General features: G+C 40.9%; 1 protein-coding gene across 1 annotated transcript in view; it reads right to left on the bottom strand.

The window, feature by feature from the left end:
* Window positions 1-19,677, bottom strand: part of FREM2 (FRAS1 related extracellular matrix 2) — a 165,645-nt gene extending 145,968 nt beyond the window's left edge. The window contains exons 1-2 of the mRNA XM_054701874.1: window positions 14,134-19,677; window positions 9,214-9,303 (exon numbers count right to left, since the gene is read on the bottom strand). Of these exons, the coding sequence (XP_054557849.1) occupies window positions 9,214-9,303; window positions 14,134-19,312 (5,269 nt within the window). The 5' untranslated portion in view covers window positions 19,313-19,677. The remainder of the gene's footprint in view (window positions 1-9,213; window positions 9,304-14,133) is intronic.
* Window positions 19,678-21,104: the final 1,427 nt, after the last annotated feature.

Raw genomic sequence — 21,104 nt, 5'->3', positions numbered from 1 at the left:
CTACATAGAGGAGCCAGCAGAGAAATGAAAAGCAGGCCTTGCTGCCCCCTCATCTGAAAGTATGTAGTCAGAGCTCTCTGGAAACGTAAAGAGGAAAATTGCGTGCAGGCTTCCTTCATCAAAAGATACCACAAAGGGGGCTATTTTTCACATTTATCTAAAAATTAACATGAATTAAAAAATGGTTCTAAATTGAAAACCAAAATACATAATTATTTTCCCTAAATCCTTTCTTTTAATTTCTTAGTATCAAGAATACCAATACCTTTCACAAAAAGTGAATCTTATATTCAATAGTATTTAGCCATAGCTGACTAATTCATTCTGGAAACTTCTACCATAACAATACATGATTTCTACATGTAAGCTATTTAAAGGTACACTGTTTGCTTAATATGACATTTATTTCCTTAATGGAAAGTTGCTTATATACACTGGTTGGTAATTGACCCTTTAGTTCTTAGAAGCAGAGCCAGACTAATAAATTAATGATCTTAGTAAATTTACGCTAACTATTCTAAGACAGAATGTTAAAAAGACGATCTTTTTCATTTACATAAATATTTCTGCTCATAAAATAGGTACAATATGAAATCATTATGAAATCAATCTGTATTTGTTAAGCAAGAACAAAACACCTATATTTGTTTGTGTGGGGTTCACTCATTCATCACTTTATCACAAAGTTAAACTTTAATGAACCTTATTTTTCTTTATTTGCAATCAGGATTAAGTATGATATTTATCCCTTTAACCTCCCTGGGATACTACAGAGAGACGCATGGCTTTAATACATGAAATGTTTGTTATAATAGCTGCTAAATAAAATTCGTATATCACCCAAACATTATTTATATGATCATTAGAGGTGCAAGATTATAAAAGTAGATCCTTTTCCTACAATATCACATGAAAAGAAGGTTTTGCAGTTTTATTAGAATCTTTTTACTAAAAATGATTGACAAGACCAATACTCAGCTTTTAGGGAACATGTTAGGAATAACGTACATATTCACAGCACTTATTTCCTAGTAACCTTAGTGGAGAATTTGAAAGTGTGTTTTTCTTACTACCTAAACATTTTAGTATTCTTAAAGTTACACTTAATTGCTTTTTTCATTATAATGTTGATTAGCTGAAACATAGTCGACAAAGACTACAGCATTCTATATGCTAACTATATTTAGGTGATTCCAAGATCTGAATAAATCCTATATTTTATCAATGCCTTCAGCCAGTTGTGGCTCAGTGCATTAGACTTGTCACCAAATCTACTCTTTGTAACCCTTATTATTTGCTTAAACCTAACTGTTTCCGAGTGCTTCATTTCAACAAAAGTTGGTTATTATATTAACCTTTCAAGTTTATGAAATTCATACTTGGGATCACTAAAAATGAGAAATAAAATATGCAAACAGAGCTCAAGAAATATAAGGTTTTATATTCTGTTTTGTGATTGCAGGGAAACTCATTATTAGTTTAATGAAAATCTTGGTTTAGCCACTTACTCAAGGTGAAATAAATTTGGAAATATTATATCCTTTAAGCTCAGCATAACAAAAGGATTCATCATGTTTTCCATTTCATCCCAACACTGCACCCCAAACAGACAACTTCATTGAGTCATACAGTCAAATTTTAAAGATAGCTGGTGTGAGAAAGACAAGAGAAAGGAAGAAGAAGAAACAGAAATAGAAGAGAGAGGAGTGATACAGGAAAGAAGGGGGAGGGAGAAGAAAGGGAAGGTGGGAAGTTCTGGAAACCTTTTTAGCAGCAGCCTCAACAGCAGCTCTAGCTCCCTGCACTTTCATCATTACAGTGCAACAGGAATTGTACTGCCTGAGTGATCCCATTTCCATCAATTATCTTACTCAATCTTCAGCGGAACCCCATTAGCTTGGTACTATTACTGTCTTTCTTTACAAATGGTACCAATGCTAAGAAAGTTTCATTCACTTGTCCAAGGGGACATCACCAATTGCAAGGGGCTCTGCACCAGGCACACTGACATGCTGACCCTCTTCTGGTGAACTGAGCACAGGCAGCCCCAGGCCTTCACATATGCTTTTCCCTCTGCGTGGCACATGGCTTCTTCCCTTCTTCCTGTGGCAGCTTCAGCTCATCCTAATCTAAACTTAAATATCACCTTTCAGATGCCTTTCCTGACAGCTGCATCTCTATCTTGCATTTAATTATAACCTTCATAATACTTTAAACACTGCATAAATGTTTCATTTGTCTACTGTTTTATCACCCGTACCTACTGGAATCTCAGGTCAAAAACATGACAACTATGTTCATCTGTGTTTTCTCAGATCCCAACAGATGCCTAGAACATAGCGGATGATTCAGAAACACTTGTTGAATAATTCAGTAAATAAATGAACACAGAATCTCTATTTAGCAAGTTAGGATTCACACTATATTCTGGTTCTCTGTTATATTCTCACCGGTTCTAGAAAATACAGAATTACATCTATCACAACTGTATACCGGGCCATTGAAAAATACGTTGCATTCCTCCCAGCTGCCCAGAACAAACTTAAAGAGATAAAATGAACTATTCCTAGTTATAAAATATATATCCTGGGAAGATAAATATTTCATTTGTGATTATGGCATATTAATCACTAATGAGTGATTTGCTCAGTTTTTGAAAGGCCACTGACACTGATTTTGAGCATAAATGCAAAACCAAGCTAAACCTCTAGAAATGTTTTTAGTAAGGATTCAAATTCACTGAATGATTTAATGAGTTAAGAAAAGCATCCTTTAAACTAAAGCCAATAAAAATAGTATATACATCTGAGATATAATATTGGAATAAGGCTAAAGAATGAAAACTAATAAAATTTAGTTTATATTTTTCCTATTAAAGGGGATAACTTCTTTCATGGACACAGTCCAGGTCGCTTCTAAAGTCATACTTTTAAAGGCAGGAATCTGGCATAGAAAAACTTTGATGACTTGAACTGTTTTGAACTGCTTAGTGAAAAAAGAAAGGCTTATAGACGTTTAGTCATAGTAGACAACACCTCTTCCCAGGATATGTATTTTAGTAGATCTCGTGCTCGTTCACAGATTAAAAATATTTGTATCAGTGCCTAACATTACTTCACAGTCTTATTATAACTCCCTAAGGCACTAGTATCTTTCCTCTGGTTCTCATGTCACTAGCAATTAATTTTATTGCCAAGAATGCTTGATTTTTTTCTCTAAGCTGAGTATGTTTGTATAATCTTTTAATGCCTGTACTCAGACCTTGTTATCCAATGTACTGCACTTATTTATATTTTTCCAGCCCTTGCTTTAAGTTCAAGCAAATTATCAATAATTGCTGTACCTTAAATTCTGAAGTTACTGTGGTCACCTTCAAGCAAAAACTTGTGCGCCTTTTCACTAGAATGAAAAGTTTCTAGTCTCCCTGTGTCTGCGTATTCAATCTCAGTAAGAATGAAGAATCCAAAATCCTCGACTTAACTGACATTTCATAGACAGTAATGACTTTGCAGCTCCTCTTACTATGTCAACATGCTATTTATATCTCTCAATAGCATATGAATTAAGAACCTTGGCAGATAGAAAAGTGGGCACCAAAAGGCATAATCAAAGAGAGTGGCAATAAATGTCTGGCTACAGACCAGATATGTTATAATGGCCAAGACAGAGAGCAAGCCTGACACTCCTGTTTCAGTGACAAAACTTGAAATGAGGAAGTGACAAACCAATTTGCATAATGGAGAAAAAAGCAGGACTCCTCTTACTCATTCTATCAAGCAGATGATCATAAAACCTAAATCTTAACACCTATCAAGAAATATCTTGGATATGAGGTAGAGGCTTTGGACTACCAATAAGCAAAAGCTAACAAAAATTTATACAATGACTTTTTAATGAGGACAGAGGATACTTTATTCTAATATAACCTTCTACTACTCTCCCTGTTAACCGTGTCTCATGTCACATGAAGCAAAAGACAAATAGGGTAACTAATACTTAAGGTTGTGGTCTGACTTTAAAATCTCAATGATTTATAGAAAAAATGTCTATTTCCCTTTAAAGTTTAAAATTCTATAATTGTTTATATAATACACTGACAATTATTTTTGTCTGAAAAGAATTCTTAAAGGATAATGTGAACTCCAAACTGGTGGTTACCATGAATCTCTTCAATCTTAAATATATTCACTGAAGGTTTCAGAGGAATTTTCCTAGCAGTTGATTTCATGTGTCTAAAAATGTGAAAGCTTTACTAAAATCTTTCTTGGTGCCACAGGGATTTAAATTAATTCTAGGATATAAGAAAGTTCTAAAAGAATGCAAAGGGTCCACTGGCAATTGCTAATAGGCGCTTTTCTTAGAATACTATTTAATTGATCCTTATATAAAAAGAGGTTCTTTTTCCCATTTATCTCTTCATTTATTTTAATGTTTGTTAAATATTTACCATCTGTTCAACCCCGAGTTAGCACTGTGGTGCAGAGATTAATGACATCTCTATTCCTTTTCTAGTAATCGAGATGATCATAAAACCAAAATCTTACACCTATCCAGAAATATCTTGGGTATGAGGCAAAGGCTTTGGATTACAAACAAGCAAAAGCTAACAACAATTTACACAATGACTTTTTAGTGAGGACAGAGGATACTTTAGTCTAACATAAATTTTCTAACTACTCTCCCTGTTACCATGGTAACAGGATCAGCAAATAATCAGAAAACAACATTCTTGCTGTAAATAAAGGTAGGAAGAGAAGCACAAAGAAGGGTGCGACTGACTTTGTCATCATCTTGTTGGAAGCCACTTTGGAGAGGAAATGACATTTGAGCTGGGTGTTGAAGAGTGATTAACAGTCATTAGGGCTGAGGGTGGGACATACCTGGAATAGTTATGTGAGATAGGCTTTCACATCACAATACAGAGCTAAAGAAGTTCCTTGGGGAGAAAACTGAAAAGGGTAGGCACAATTCATATTAGAATACTTTATAGAAAAATTACAGTTATATGCAAAGGAGAAATCAGTTAAAATATGTTCAGTTTTGAAAGGGAAAGGGAATACGTGATTTTTCCTCACATGAAAATTCCAGAATATTAGATCTAGAATTAGAATTCCAAGAAGCAATGATCAAAGAAAGATATATTTTCCAGATCTGTATTATTATATTGAGTTACCCTCATGAAGACATAAAGAATGACAACAAAATGGAATAGAAGACAGTTCAGCTAAATCCATAGGTGATGGCTACATACATAGAGGAAATTCTTAGGTGAAGGCACAGATAATGGAGGCACATTTCCAAACTTTAGAGTTTGACCTTATAAGTTCTAATTATGAATTCACATGTCCATTGGCCCTACCATATCTGGATGGATGGCCTCTTTGATATCATTTCCATATTCTTTTTTTTTTGAGGGGAGCAGTGGGTGAGACAGGAGAGGTCTGTGGATTGAACTCATGTTGCAGTAGCTGTGGAGTTCTTCATAGTGCTGACACAACCCCTTGTGCCACGAGGAAGGCCCCCCATCTTAATTTTTTAAGTGTCTTTGCAGTTTAACTGATGAAATACATATAAAATGACCTCTCGAGGTTGATTTGATTTGTTACTTATGAACTTTAGAAAGAAGAACTATTTTTGCATAGGTTTAAAAATAAGAATAACATTACTAAACCTGAAGCAAATATTATAAATTTTAAGGCACAAGTGGCCTTTAATGATTATAAAATAAAAATTTACACTCTAGAATACACACACCTTTTTGTCTACCAGAAGATCTTACTCTGACATCATTCTTATGTATTAAACTTTTCTAAAAACTTGTCCTGGAGAACCCAGAATCATTTGAGTTGTTCCCTCTCATGCTCATCCTGAATAAATGTGGATGTTATTACTTAGGGGGAAAAAAATCTAGGATTCAAGTAAGTCTCCAGTTGTCTGGTTATTTAGTCAAGACCAATTTCCCCATCTGCCAAATAGGAATAATAATTTTTTTAAAACCAAAAGAGCATCAAAGAAATGGTATGAAGAAGTTGTATAAATAATAATAAATCATATAAAAGATTTAAGATCCAATTAAAAGAACCGTGTGTGTGTGTGTGTGTGTGTGTGTATATGTGCTCTATCAACCAATGTTTATTAAGTTCAAACACAGTAGAACTTCTTGAAGTGAAAATCCTGACATTTATATTTCAAATAGTGTAATCTTTACTTTGTCATTTGGTAATAGCCCCAAGGTGTCCCGAAAGCCAAAATTAACTCTCTCCTAAGCACTATCTCACTAGTTGTAGATCCTAACCCATTACTATAACAGAAGAATTCCATGGCTTGCTACATTTTTATGATAATACAATTAAATCTGCAATAAGAGATTTTAACTTTTTGTTTTCCTCAATCTCGTCTCCTACTTCTTGACTCCCGAAATTAAAAGTTAGAGTTCAAAGGTTATTTGAGTATTATCCTTGCCCCAGTAATTTCTTTAGGTAATCACTGTCCTAAAAGAAAGTGAGTGCAAAATACAAAAAAAAAGTATCAGATTAAAACAACTTGGAAAGCGATATGGAGCATTCTCAAAAGTTTACAAATGGATCTGAGACATGATCTAGCAATTTCACTCCAAGCTATCTACTAGAAGAATAAAAAAACACTAATTTGAAAGGAAACCTGCATTCCCATGTTCACTGCAGCACTATTTTCAACAGTCAGGATATGGTAACAGACTAACTGTCTAAAAACACACAAATGGCTTAAGAAGATGTAGAGGGTGTTTGTGCATGAGTATGTGTGCATGCAGACACAGAATGCAATACTACTCAGCTATCAAATGGCTTAAGAAGATGTAGAGGGTGTTTGTGCATGAGTATGTGTGCATGCAGACACAGAATGCAATACTACTCAGCTATCAAAAAAGATAAATTCTTGGCATTTGCAGGAACAAGGATGGAGCTGTAAGGGATTATGCTAAGCAAAATTAGTCAGAAGAAGAAAGACAAGTACTAGATGTCGTCACTTACATGTGGAATATAGAGGAACAAAACAAAGGGTCAGATAAAGGAGGAGGGACAAGAACAGAGGGCTGCACAAGGGTTGTTGGTGGACTACGGGTTCTTGGGTGGCAAGTACTTTGTGATAACAACACCCGAAGAGGGGAATCTTACACTTCTAAAATGCGAATAACTCTGTAAACCAATATTAACTCAATACAAAATATATTTAACAAACAAAAACCAAAAACCTGAGTAAATATGTGACTTTAATTTTTAATCTTGCAGGTCGCAGTGTTTATCTGTAAGGAAAGTTTCCTTACAGTAGGGAAATTAAGATCAATGATGTTGCACAGTGTGCCAGATCCGCCCAGGCCCCACATGTGATGCCGTGACAATGGGAAGAGGAGGCTAAGGAGCAACATCTGGGAGTTTTGTCTTTCATATTAAACTACAGCTCTGAAAAAGCTCCTGAAATGATTAAGTTCCTATTTCCATAAACACAATCTTTAATGGCTCAGCTATATTTTCAACAAATCCAAAAATAAGCCCAGGCTGTTCAGCTAATCATTCCTCATTTAAGATTGGCAATATGATACTGTATAATTTTTTCCAAAGTTTGAATACTTACCAAAAGTTTAAAGTAATGCTACCATTCCATCCAGCTAAAAAAGGAATGTGCAGGATAATAGAATATATACACGCACATATATATTCATCATTGCATTTAATGAAGGAAAAAATATTGAAAGAGGACAGGATATGTCGTCTTCGAATTACAGCCCTTGGATTTCAAACATTTTGGTAATTTTGAAGAAAGTCACATTTTTGCTATTGAAGTTTATTCAATAATAGTAAGAGATAAACATGGTGTCTTGAATTAATAATTTGTTTCTTCAGTTTTGACATACTACATGGTTTTGATATAGTATCTCACTCTAAAGTTTCCCTGTAGTAGAATTTCCCATTTGAGTAGCAAGATTCAATGAGCAGATTACTTTTTTATAAGTTAACGTCCTACTTAGAAGTTGATTCCTTTAATCATTATATAGAATACTAAACTATGATTTGGTCACTATAAAAATAGATATTAAATTTATTAAATCTATGAACCCAAATTAATATACTTTTTTTTTTTTTTACTTCTCTGGCACACAACTCCCAGCTGTCACTTTTCAGAGCTGTGATATTTTAAACAAATGTTCAATGATATTTTAAACAAATGCTATTTAATGTTTCAAAAAATACGAAGGATAAGCATGTTATCTTTTTGAGACAGATGACATAATAGTTGCCGTTTTGAAAAAGTATCAGAAGGAAACAGATGACTGAATCTGAATCATTTCTTTTCTCCCTTCCTTTTCTCTCTCACACATCTCCCCAGTGATTTTGTCCTGTTCACAAAACACATGTACTTCCTTACATTTATTTGCTTCTCCTGAGAGCACAAGAGTACAAAAACATTTTTATGATTAACTAGAAATAGCCAGTTATTTTCTTCATTTACAGGGTTAGGAAGAGATGCCGTCGGGAGCAGTAAAGAAAGTGAGAGATAGTCAGGACTTTGAAGGAGCCATGACAATAAATTGCTGAAGACACTTAGATTGCAAATCATACCTTATTTCCACAGCAATCTTGGGCTTCAGCAGGCACAACTTTAGCTAGACTACCTCACAGAATCCCCAACACTAAGAAAATCATTACACATACTGATACTGGTGAAATAAAGCATACATTTAAATAGCACTGATTTCTTGTAACTACAACATGCTACACATCGAAAATAGTCCACGCAGCCTCCATGTACAAATCAGAAAAAAAGCACCATGTGCTAACATGCACATGGCAGACACACCCTCCTGGGCACACCCGATAGGCACAAGGCTTGCAAGTGGAGATGGGCTGGATTCCAGCATCCTTCCTGCATCTCATTTCATGCAGAGCATAAACTGAACAACTGGACATGGGGTTTTATTTATATAGATCTTTCTCTTGAGTGCTTTACAAATCATAAGTTAAAATAATACAAAACTAGAACACTTAACATTGCATTATAATTACAAGTAGGACTAAGTAGGATTGAGAATAGATATTCTACAGCAAATATCAACTTTATAGATTCAGGTGAGCAGGAAGTGATAATTGACATGGATGCCTTGTAATAAAGTTGTCAAAGCGCAACTAATACAAGTTGTTCTCTTCTTTTATACTAACAGGAGAGTGGAATACTTACCACCATCTTCAACTGTAAAATGGAATACATCACTTGTGGCATTGGCCCCTTCTCTTAAAACATAGCATATTTTCATGTCGTCAATGTCAGCTAGAAGAATAACCAAAAAGGGAGGTGATTAATTACTAGGGCAAAAGCAGTGATTCTTACTCACGGTAGGTCCTCTTGGCTATTACTTTCCTGTGGCCATATTTAGCTTTGTTTCTCCTAAGGGAAACAGCCCTCGCTTCTCATATCTCTAAGCCCCTGGATTTCAGCTGTCCCATGGAAATCTGATCCCTCATACAGATAAAAAAAAAAAACAAAAACTAGATTATAATAATAGCAAGGTATTGCCCCTCCCAATAGTATCTGCATGTTCATGCACCAAAGGAGTGATTATCTAAATATGGAATGTCAGACTCCATGACAGGTGGAAAGGGAGATATTTTGAGGCATGGCAAATTTCCTATTGAAACCACACCCTTTACTGCCTTGGAGGACTGCCCCTAAAGGAAAGAGGTTCCCTTGCCCTCCCTCAAGCTAATTTTTCTTACCTCTTGTGGCAGAGTAAGCCTTTTTTAAGCTCTCCAAATTTTGAAAGAAACAGTCAAGGAGATATTTTTAAATCCCACAGATTGACAACATGATCCAATGTCAGAGAGAACTTACAACAGAAAATATCTAGTCACTACGCCAAGCTTTATTCAGAGTGAAAAGTTATTCTGCCTCAGAAATGCTTTCTGCTGCTTTCTATTCTGTCAACTTAGATAACTACCAGCTTGTTTCATGCACACAATTTTTAAACTTTATTATCCATTTGACCAATTTCTCTCCTTAATCAAGCCACACAGATAACATAATGCAACAAAATATTCTGTTCTTAAGATATTCACCATAGACCGTTATTTGATCCAAACCAATCACCAAATAGTTATTTCCAAGGCAACCTCAAATCAAGATCATAGCTAAAAATAGCTTCAATGATGGTGTGTCATATTTATTTTTCTAACATGTGTTGTGTGGTTTTTCTCATCTCCTAGGGGATCTACTATGTTCATGCTTTGGGGCTTTCAAAGGCATTTTATGTAAGAATAAGTTTATGATGCAGATTAGAATCAACAAGTTACTCCATAGATTTCTATAGCTCCACTTTACATATGTGCCACACACACTCAACTGTGGCTTACAGTTTTGAAAGGTGACTTGCTTACCGTCAGACATCTGAAGAGGGAAAAATCTGACTTAATATTTAATGTTACCATCTGGTTAACAGCAGTCCTTGGAGGGGAAGTAAATTCAGTATGTTTTTTTCTCCTGGAGCATTTCATTTCTAACTTCAGTATAATGTCACCAACTTCTGCCAAATGTCATTTTTATGTTCCTGCATGACTACCTTTCCTAGAAGATTGAAAGCTTATGGGATTTTATTTTTTATCTTCAATTCCCACAGTCCTTTTCTCAAGGTCAGTAAAGGCTCAACTACTTCTTAATTCAAAAGGAAAGCGCCCAGAGGTCTGGGGTAACCACACTTGCGCCCCTACTTGTGCACATGTGATGTGTTTGCAGGGGGAGACATGAAGCCCCTGCACAGCTCCTACCTGCTTTCCCTTCAACTGCTAACTTTCACAACCTCGAGCTGACAACTGAGGCATGACATGAACTAGCTCTTAGCTCTAAGACACTCAGCGTCAGAACCCTGCTCTAGCTGATGGTGGGGGGGCTTTCAATGGTTCCATTGTCTTTAATTTTGTAAAACAAAAGTCTTTATTATGAGAAAAGAAAAAAGTGTTCAGTATACCCAATCTCTATTGCAGCATCTGCATAAGCAGAAACTATCATATGTGGGAGACAATTAGTTAAAATAAAATTGATTTTTAAGAACTTCTTTTTTAAGTAAAGAGAACATGGATATAATTCTATGATGCTCATTTTTCCTCCATGTAAGGGCAAACAAAATTGATTGGTTGCAACAGAGTAAAAAGCCTTTTCATTTTCTTTACAACTCTGTTGATATAATTCATGATTCATAAAAAGAACAGGCTTTTAAATAAAATCTCAAAGAAGTAAAGACTTTGATCATGAAACTATTGCTGTACAGGTGCCTCTAAAAATAAGGGAAACATATTTATAAAGATAGATTGGTATCTGGTGATGGTGTCACTAACATGCAGAATATAGAGATCGCATTAAGGGTCAGATGAAGACAAGCTTCAAAACTAACCCTAAAAGCTGACTATAGAAGTGAAGCATCCAAGGGGAGAGAGAAGGGGGGGATAAGAACAAAGAGGGAAGGAAGCACAATGGACCATGGTGGTGGGCTGTGGGTGATTGGTCGTGGATGTACTATATTGTTGGTATCATGAGGGGAGGAATACTCATGATAGCTCAATTAAAAAAATAAATTTACAAATATAAATAAATAAAAACACTTTTTAAGGCACAAAAGTATTAGGTTAAAAACCTCATAACCAAAATGTTATCTTTTTTAAACACCCCAAAATCAGTTAGACTTTCTTCTAATTGCAAAACACACTTCAAATCTAATTCAATTTATTTACACAATTATTCCATGGGTTTTCTAAAATTTTTTTTTTCTAATATTAGTCCCCAGATCCTGGTTCCAACTGGGGAAATTTCTGAAAGAAATCACCATGTACTTGTTGTAGAGGGACTTGAGACAAGTGATTTAGACCTGGGTGGAAAGAGCAGGAACATCTTAACAAAGAGGAAAGCTTTGAAATAACCAAATAATATCTTTAACTTATCTAATTCCACCTTGTTAATTTTTCCTAATAACAACATTCAATTTATTTAGCGAATAATTATTTTTTTTTCCTCTTAGGGAACATTTAGTCAATCCATTTGTGAATAACCCTCTCTGGCACATGCGTTAACTTGACTTAACTCAGTGCATTGAAAGGCCATCAAAATACAGTTTATGCTTTCATGACAAATCGAAAACAAAGCAAGTAAGAGCATAGTCATCACTCTTGACAAGGCTTTCATTTCCCACTGGGGAAGCAGCCATGGCTGTGCTAAGGTGGCGTTTTCCATTTTTGCTCACTTATCTAATCTCCACAAATAACTGCTATGAACTGAACTCCAGCCTCAACTTGTTCAAATGAGTGCTGTGTGACTAAATACCAACAGTTTTCCTAGTCAATATTTGGGTTCTTATTGGAATGTATAATTTCTCTTGGAAAGATAATCTTAAAATTATATCTTCACTTTTTATAAGAAACCTATGCCTACTCTATACTTACAATGACCATAAAAAGCAACTATGGTGAGTTACTGTCAGGGAGAGACAGAGAGACAAATAACATCATTTTAGGGGTCGATATTTAAGAAATAATATTCCAGTATTTTGAGCTCTTTAACATAGAATTTGAGTTGTTTCTCTACTGAATTTAAATGAAACCATTTGCCTATCTTCACCCCCAAAATTCCCTTTTTAAAAACCTCTAAAATCAGATTCCTTCAGGTCAGTGGAGTTATTTAAAGTAACATTTTCTCTTCTCTAATACATTCCTTCCATCCTCTTCGCTTTCCATGAAAATAAAACAATCTAAGATTGTATGCCATCTCTAGCCCCAGAAAGTATTCACACAAAAGTTTCCTGCAGTTTCTGGCGTGACACTTGGCACTCTGAGGTTTTCTTGTCCCTGCAGGCCCTAGGATACATTCAGGCTTTCAGCCAAGAATCAGGAGGTTGGAGTGTGGGGCTATTTGCCAGCATCTAAAACAGAGAAGCAGTTCACTTTAACACTATGCTTTGCCACATCCATGTTTATTAATGTGCTTGTTATCGAAGAACATGACACTGCTGCAGGAAAAGCACACCCCCATTGGAGTGCCATGGAGTTAAACTCCATCTCCACCCACACAGCCACATAGGCTAGAACTCCCTTCCCTTCTGACAAGGTGAGATTTTCATGAAAGCAACCCAAAACCCTTTATAGTGAAAGTCACACGTCTAGAGAACACAGCCTTGGCAGCAAAGCCAGCAGACTAAATGGGTTTCTTCCGTCAGTCACTGAGTAATTCAGCATAGGTCACTTGCCTTTCCGGTCTCAGACTGTGTCCACACACAAAGAAAATTCAGGTGCGAAAATCACTTTAGCTTCAAGAATGTAGCAGAAGTGGCAGCTGGTGTACTTAACAAGGTAGAGAGAAGGTTTGAAATGAGGAATTCATTTCCTCCTTCTACTCTCAATCTTGTTAACATATCTTCAGGGTCTTAATAATGATGTGGATGTCTATTTTGGTGATGAACAAATTATGTTCTTATACACCATTAAGTATAATCTCTCCTTTATGTGTGTATCATAGAAACACACCTTGTACATGTCGTTGTTATAACCCTAGGTAGGTGTTAAGCTTCTATGTCTTTGGACAGGTGTTTGCCTGAGTCAGTATTATTAAGTAATTATCAAGAAAAATCTACAGAGTAAATATAGATAAATCTTTTTTTGTCACAAACCTCCTAACAACTGTAATAGTATTACAATACTTTCAAAAATTAATCAAAGTAATATAAATTCTAAAGCTCTATTTGAGAGGTTGGTGAAAATAATAAAGCCATAGAATTTGGAAAGCACAGCTTTCTTCAAGGGGCTGAGGTGCTTCACCACCCTTCTACAGTAAACACACTGGCTGCTAGACATTCGTGCAAACAGCCTACTTCATTGTTACTAACCCAAAGTCTGCTTTTATCTTGCCACTATTAACATGCACCCAACCTCCCTCTAATAAAGGTCACTGCAAGAAAGGAGCTGTTCTCCCAGGAAAGGGAGTCCCTGCATTCTACCATTGCTTTATTTCCTTTCTCTTGGACCCTAATTTGATGTTCTACTTACGAAGTTTTCAGACAGTACTATTCTCAGAAAATAAGACCCAGAAGGTCCTTTGGTGGAAAGGAAGGAAAAGTGAGCATACCTTGTGTGAACTGAGAGACACTGTGATTGCCTTTGCCCAAGTTGAGGAGATAGCCATGCCGAGGAGCCTGGGTTACAATGAACCTGAGAGAAAAATGTAAGCTGTCTCTGTCCTCCACTTTCAAGATTTTGCTGGTGATCATGAAGCCCAAGTGACCAGTGGCCAGAGTGCGAAGGGTAGAGGCCCCTTTGTTCACAGCAATTTGGGGGACATTATTGTCAACAGCTAATACCTGAATCGTCATCACTTGGGGCCTCCTTGTTTCAAATACCGTATCAGGAAAAACATAGAACTCAGTATGGGACCCGTCAGTCACTGTGAAGGAGAAGCTGTCTTCACTTGACTCAGTGCCATCATGTCTGTAGCTGATTAAGTTCTCATTCAAGTCTTGCTTGGTAAAAACCATGGCAGGTCTAGTGTTGTTGAACAGGAGTTGACCATGAACAGGCACCTGGGTGATAATGAACTTCAGGAGTTTGTCAGGAGTATCTCTGTCTTCCACTGTGAGTTCGAAAGGCGTGATTAGCTTGTTTTCACCTTCGCTGACAACCAGCTTGTGGATGGTCACCACTGGCTTCTTGTTGTCCACATCACTAATGGAGATACGGAAAGTTCGGAAGACAGGGTTACGTCCATCGGTCACCTGAAACTCAAAACTGTCCATCTTCACCTCATCGTCAGCTGTGTGGATATAGTAGATTTTGTTGCCAGCCAGCTGGAGCTGAGTGAAAGATGTGATGGACACACCAGGTTGATCAGTGCACTCTAAGTGGCCTCTCGTGGGAACTCTGGTGATGGTAAAGACTAAGTTTTCATCAGGACTGTTCAAGTCACTAGTACTTAGCAGGTCTGTTGTGAGGGTGACTTGACCGCCTTCTCTCAAGGATACTCCCTTACTTATCACATCAGGGAAGACGATGTCAATGCCCCCAATAGACACATAGAAGTAGCGGTCAATGAGAGCATTTATCCCATCAGTGACATCAAATTTAACTAGATCCCGAATTCCCTCTTGCCCAAAATGGACATACTGGATTAAATTTCTGTCCACTTCATCCTGGGTAAAATTCATGCCCAGTGTGATATTTTCAAAGGTACCTGTAGGGCTCCGCCTCTGTAATGAGCCATGTCCTGGCCCAAAACGAATAATATAGACTAAGAATTTGTCTTCAGAGTCTAAATCAGTTGCCATTAATATTTTGTTGTTGATCACTTTGGTTTCCCCAATTTCTATTTCTAGTCCATTATTGATGGCCATTCTGGGGCTCTCATCATCAACCGGGATGACCATAATGAGGACTGTCTTCTCTACAGAATGGTTACCATCTGTTAACTTAATCACAAAACTGTCTTCCTGGGTCTCAGAGTCATCATGCTCATAAATAATGCTGGAACTCTCTATGATCTGGTCCAGGGTAAAGCTCTCCACCAAAACTGTGCCATTTATCAGCTGGTTCATGATGTGACCATGAGTAGGAAATTGGGTAATAGTGAAAGTTAAATCATCTGGGGGAATGTCGGCATCTGCAGCATTGAGGATGGGTGTATCGATCACCAGACTCATACCTTCCATCACCATAAATTCTCTCATAAATATTTCTGGCTGTTCATCATTGGTGGGAATGATTATAATGGGAAAAAATTGCCTCTCTGAAAAGTTAATGCCATCAGAACAACGAAATACAAATCGATCTTCCACAGGTTCCACCCCTTTATGAACACTTTGGACATAATTAATATGACCCTGTCTCAGATCTTTCAGAGTAAAGGCACTTATGGCAATTCCTGCTCTTGATTTTTCAGAGCCTGGTGCTGGAGAAATGTTTTCAACATAACCTGAAGTAGGCTGAATAACTATAGTGCACAAAATGTCATCATTTAGGGAATCAATATCTTCGGCACTTACATGCATTGAAGTTATAACACTTTTATCACCTTCCGTTACTACAAACCTTTCACCAACAGAAATTTCTGGGCTCTGGTTATCGACAGGGAGGATGGTCACCCATACTGTAACTCCTTGGATAGTATTGCCACCTATTCTCCATTCTTGAGACATATCGGACAGACTCAAGTTAAAAGAGTCCTGCTTGGGCGACAGACCGATCTCACCACTGGTGTGAGCATAGACGACAGAGCCCTCCAAGATGTCCCTTTGGGTAAACTGCTCTGCTGGGACTCCCTTGACCAGGATTTCTCCATATGAGGGTGGATCTTCCAAGAGGAAAGTCAACATCAAATCATCAGTGTCCTCATCGGTTCCCTTAATAACACTGGCAGTGATTTCAGTAGCCCCATTTTCTAACACATCTAAATATGATCCCAGGGTACCTGCAGGAAGGCTCAACATGGGCAACTCATCATCCACTGGCCGGACATTCACTCTGAGAGTGATGGGCACTACGTGATGCCTGTCACTGACCTCCAACAAGCAGCTATCAGTCAGGGACTCATCCCCATTATGAGCATAGGAAATCCGACCCTGCTTTATGTCCTCCAAATAGAAGGTCCCTCCTACATGCAATATCTGTCCAGACACCCTTATGTGGCCATGTCTGGGTGCCTGTGTGAGAGTGAAAGAAATATGGGCTACATCAGTGTCTACATCCTTCACATGCAACTCTGTTTCACTCAGGATGTGGTGGCCTTTCTCCTGAATAGTAAAACCAGTGTTGAGAATCTCAGGTGGCTGATTGTCCACTGGCTGTAAGTACAAGGTGAAGGTGCCTGGTGCCACATTCCCAGCTCGGTCTTCAACCTGGAACTGGAATTGGGCCACTCGGGCAGCCACTCCCAGCTCTTGATCTGGAGGCCTATAAGCAATTTTATGGTGGTTAACCTGGGCCTGGGTAAAATGGGCCACCACCACTGAGGGGTTGTCTGTTAGCACCAAGGTGCCCAGGGGGGCTGGTGAGTGGTTTTCATCTGTATCCACAGGGGGCTGAGTCACTGTGTAACGCAGTTCTCGGTCATCTGTGTCCAGGTCAGTGTAGCGCAGCCACTTCTTCCTCAGAGGTGTGAGCTGGGATTCCTGCACCACCATTCGAAGGGGACAGCCGCTGCCCAGTTCTGGAGGAAGGCGATCCACAGGATGAATGCGTATCACAAACTTCTGTAGTCCAGACTGATTAGGGGGGTCATGATTATCTTGGACCCGAAATGTGAACTGGTCCATCAATGGCCTAGGACTATGGGGCCCAGTGTGCCTGTAGAAGAGCCTCCCCTCCATGATGTCCCGCTGCAGCCACTCTGTCACAGTTTGCTCATAGAAATCTCCTTGTTTCCTCCAAGAACCCCCGAGAAACTCCTCTTCCTCATGGGGAGGATGAGTTTGACGGAGAAGCAAATGCCCCGTGGTTGAGAAGGGTGATTCTAAGACAAAAAGCAGCAGAGAGTCATCTGAGTCCATGTCAGTTGCACTTAGAGTGAGGGGCAGGATGGGCACTGTTTCACCCTCTGCCAGTGTCAGTCCTGTGTTGGCATTGAGCACTGGTGGCTGGTCATCCACAGGTACTAAGGTGATAGGGAACAGGAACTGCACATGGTGCCTGCCTCCTCCGTCAACCATTCGAAGCACCAGGTTGTCACTCAATGAGCCATCTTTGTCATCGTGATGGTAGACCACCTGGCCTGCTGCCAGCTCAGCCACTGTGAAGGTCTTAGGGGCTGAGCTGCCATGGGAGGCACCCAGAAGGGCCAGGTGACCATGGCGGAGTCCAGCCACCACCTCCAGCCGCACTGCCTCTAGGTCATCCTCATCACTGATGACCAAGTTTTGTGGTCCACTACCTGCAGGACCTGTGAGGGGCCGAGACTGACCCTCATAGAGAATGAGACCAGTGTTCCGGGTAACTACGGGAGCCAGCGTGTTCATGGGCTTCACCACTACCATGAAAGCAAAAGGGTCTGAGGCTGCTCCTTCTGGGTCCACTACCTCCAGCTCCAGTTCAAAAAGACGCTCCTGGTCAGAGTCCTCTGAGGGGGGCTGGTAGGCAATCTTCAGGAGGCGCAGATCCCTTTGCGTGAAGGAGGAGAGAGGCAGGCTGCGATCATCAGTGCTCACCAGGTAGCCCTGGCCAGGCTGCAATGGAGCGGTGAGGTTGAAGATCAACAGGTCAGGAGGAGACTCAGCATCCTCAGCAGCCAGCATGTCTGGGGTCAGGGCGGTCAGTACAAACTGGTCCACTTCCATCATCATCATTGCCACAAAACTGGGCTTGGGTGCAGTGTTCTCGGTCCCTCCTCGGATTCTCACCAGCACCTGGAAATGCTCGCGTTTCAAAGCAGGACTGCCCAGCAGAGCCCCTCGCGAGCGCAGTTCCACCACCATGGGCACCCAGTCCCTGTTCGGTGAGCGACTGGGAGCGGTGTGACGGTAGCGCACGCCTAGCTCCTGGAAAGCTTTGCAGTCCATTAGAAGAGGCTCTTGGGCGCCCCCCTCGCTGGCTTGACCCGGTACCTGCGGGTAGTGGAGGAGTTCCCCATAGCGAGGCAGCGCGCCCAAACCCGACAGGATACCCACGCGGCACTCCTCCGTCTCGGGCTGGTAGGCGAACTCCAAGCTCCGAGCGTCCAGGGCATTGCTCGTTCCCAACAACTGTTCCACGACCAGGGGCAAGTTCCGAGTCACAACCTCTAGCTGGGTGAACACCACCTCCACCTCCAGCACCAGGGGTAGCACGGCCGCTCCTCCTGGCGCGTCATAGCGCAGTTGCAGCCGGACGCTATCCCGCGACGGGCTGCGCGCGCCTAGGTGTAAGTAGCGCACCTCTCCGGGGCCAAAGTCGCACGGGAAGCGCTTGGGACTCAAGCGGCCCGGCCTCTGGGCCAGCGCGTCGTTGTCTAGCACAGTCACCGTGCAGCGGTCCCCCGGCTGCACCTGCAGCACCAAGTCGTGCAGCGGGTCGAGCCAGACCTCGCGGCCGAAGGGCACCCGGAGCCCACGATTCGCCAGCACTATGGCCTCCTCGGCGGGGACCCCAGAAACCCCTGCAAAATCCGGAGACGCCGACGCCCGACCCGGGGCAACCGGCTCTGCCCGGACGCGGCTTACCAGTGACAGGAGAAGCAGCAGCGCTAGCAACAGCCGGGGCGATGGTGGAGGCATCGGTTGAAAATTGGTGGGACAGGCTGTCAGGCGCGCGCTGGAGGCGACCCCGGGGGTCCCGGCTGCGCACATGGTTCTGTTAGGTTTGAGGCAGGTCAGTCTGAGAGCGCACGGTCAGTCCCCTGGGGGAGAGCTAGCGACCCCTCCGGAAAGTGCCGGGGACTCCACGCGCTGCCTACGGGATCCCGCTGTAGCCAAAGCTGGGCCAGAAGGATGGGAAAGCTGCTCGGCGCGGTCCTGGCTGGAGCGGCCGCGAAGGAGGCTCAGCCCGCCCGGCCGGCCCGGCCCGCCCGGCTCTGCGACTCGCGGCTCAGCCTTGCGGAGACTTGAGTGACTCCTCTCCTTCTCGTCGGGTCCCCGAACTCTAGGCGTGGAGGGAAATCCCTCCCCTGGAACCCCCTTACTCCAGTCCTCTCAGGAGGCCAATCGTCGGCCCCGGGAGGAGGCCCGGAGTCCCGGGTTGGGTAGTGATTTCTGCCAATCAGCAACTAGGGGCCGAGGCGGGGAAACGGCGGGCAGGGGAGGAGAGAGAAGGGGTAACAGGTTGTCTTGGAAGTGAGGGGACAGCGGCCTGGAGCTCCCCCCACCCCTTGCTCGCGGTTTCGGTCCGGCCGGCTAGGGTTGAGATTCTAGCTGCGAAGATCACGCGGGAGGCTAGATTCGTTCTTCAGAAGTCTGCGCCCTTGGAGTACCCATTTGGTTCCCATCCCCCAAATTCCAGAGAATCCCGAGCAAGGGGGGCTCTATTTCTCACCGAAATTTGCAAACCCTTGAGGAAAGATAAACGCAAAGGGGCCTAAGTTTGAATCGACACCCAGAACAATTTGGGCGTAAATTGCGGGGCATATTTGCAAAAGAAAGACAGCGGAATTAAAAGTCAATGATGGAGCAGGTGGCGCCCCCATAACCCCACCCCCTGCCGCTATAGTCTCCTCGTAAACTACAATGGGCACCGTCCTTGGATTGGTGAGTTTTTAACAGGTCCCTCCTTTGCAACCAAAGTTCAGAGCAAAAGGAAAAAAAGGGCTTTTGGAATGCGTGAGAAATGCAGTCTGATTGGAATCGCGAGGCTCGCACCAAAGAAGAAATTCTAGAGAATGTAGCCCCAGGCCCTCCCAAAGCCGCCCTGTTGGGTAGCTGTCTTTAGGGAGGTTCCTGTTCTCTCCGCAGTAATTAGACCAAGTACAAACTAAGCCCACTTGTCAGCATCACATTTCTTTGCATGCAAAGGAATTGATAAATATCCGGAGGGCGAACTAAAATCGGTTACCTCCCATTTCAGCCAGTTTTGAAGTCAGTTTGAGCTCTTTCTGCCCCCTTGTGTTTGTCGGGTTTCAGAAGTGTAGATTCCTTTTCTAAATTTTCTACCTACCTTCTTAACCCATCCCCTAGAGGACAACAACCCCTCACAATGAAAACCCGAACACTTTCAAGAGTAGCTTTTTGCAGAGCCGTGCTTATCCTGATTAAAAATTTTTGTTTGGAGTAATGTTTATCTCTGATATTACAAATCAGATTATTAGTTGAAATATAGAATTGGAACAATGGTCATCCTGCCCTTTCCCTGCTTAAAGATATTTTGGATTGGGAAAGGAAGGGGGGGTGCTAAGAAACTGGTGTGTCCTTTTTAAATTTCAGTCTATATTGTAAGATACAAGATGCAACGTCATGAGTGCATTTCAGTAAGAAGAATTTATCTTCAACGCTTTGGTGTCTGGTCTCCTCTAATCCAGGATTTTGCTCCCTACCTAAAATATTCACAGCTCCTTTCCAGACCACAGCACAACCATTGCACTTAAGTAACACTGTGAGATCCAGATTCTGCTCCACGAAGCAAATTTTGCAGTGTTTTCTGGGAGTCAAG

This window comes from Talpa occidentalis, unplaced genomic scaffold (genome assembly GCF_014898055.3).
Source record: "Talpa occidentalis isolate TD23 unplaced genomic scaffold, MPIMG_talOcc4v2.1 talOcc4.5, whole genome shotgun sequence".
Taxonomy (NCBI): domain Eukaryota; kingdom Metazoa; phylum Chordata; class Mammalia; order Eulipotyphla; family Talpidae; genus Talpa; species Talpa occidentalis.
Note: the sequence above shows the minus strand (reverse complement) of the source record. Positions and strands in the feature narration are given on the sequence as shown.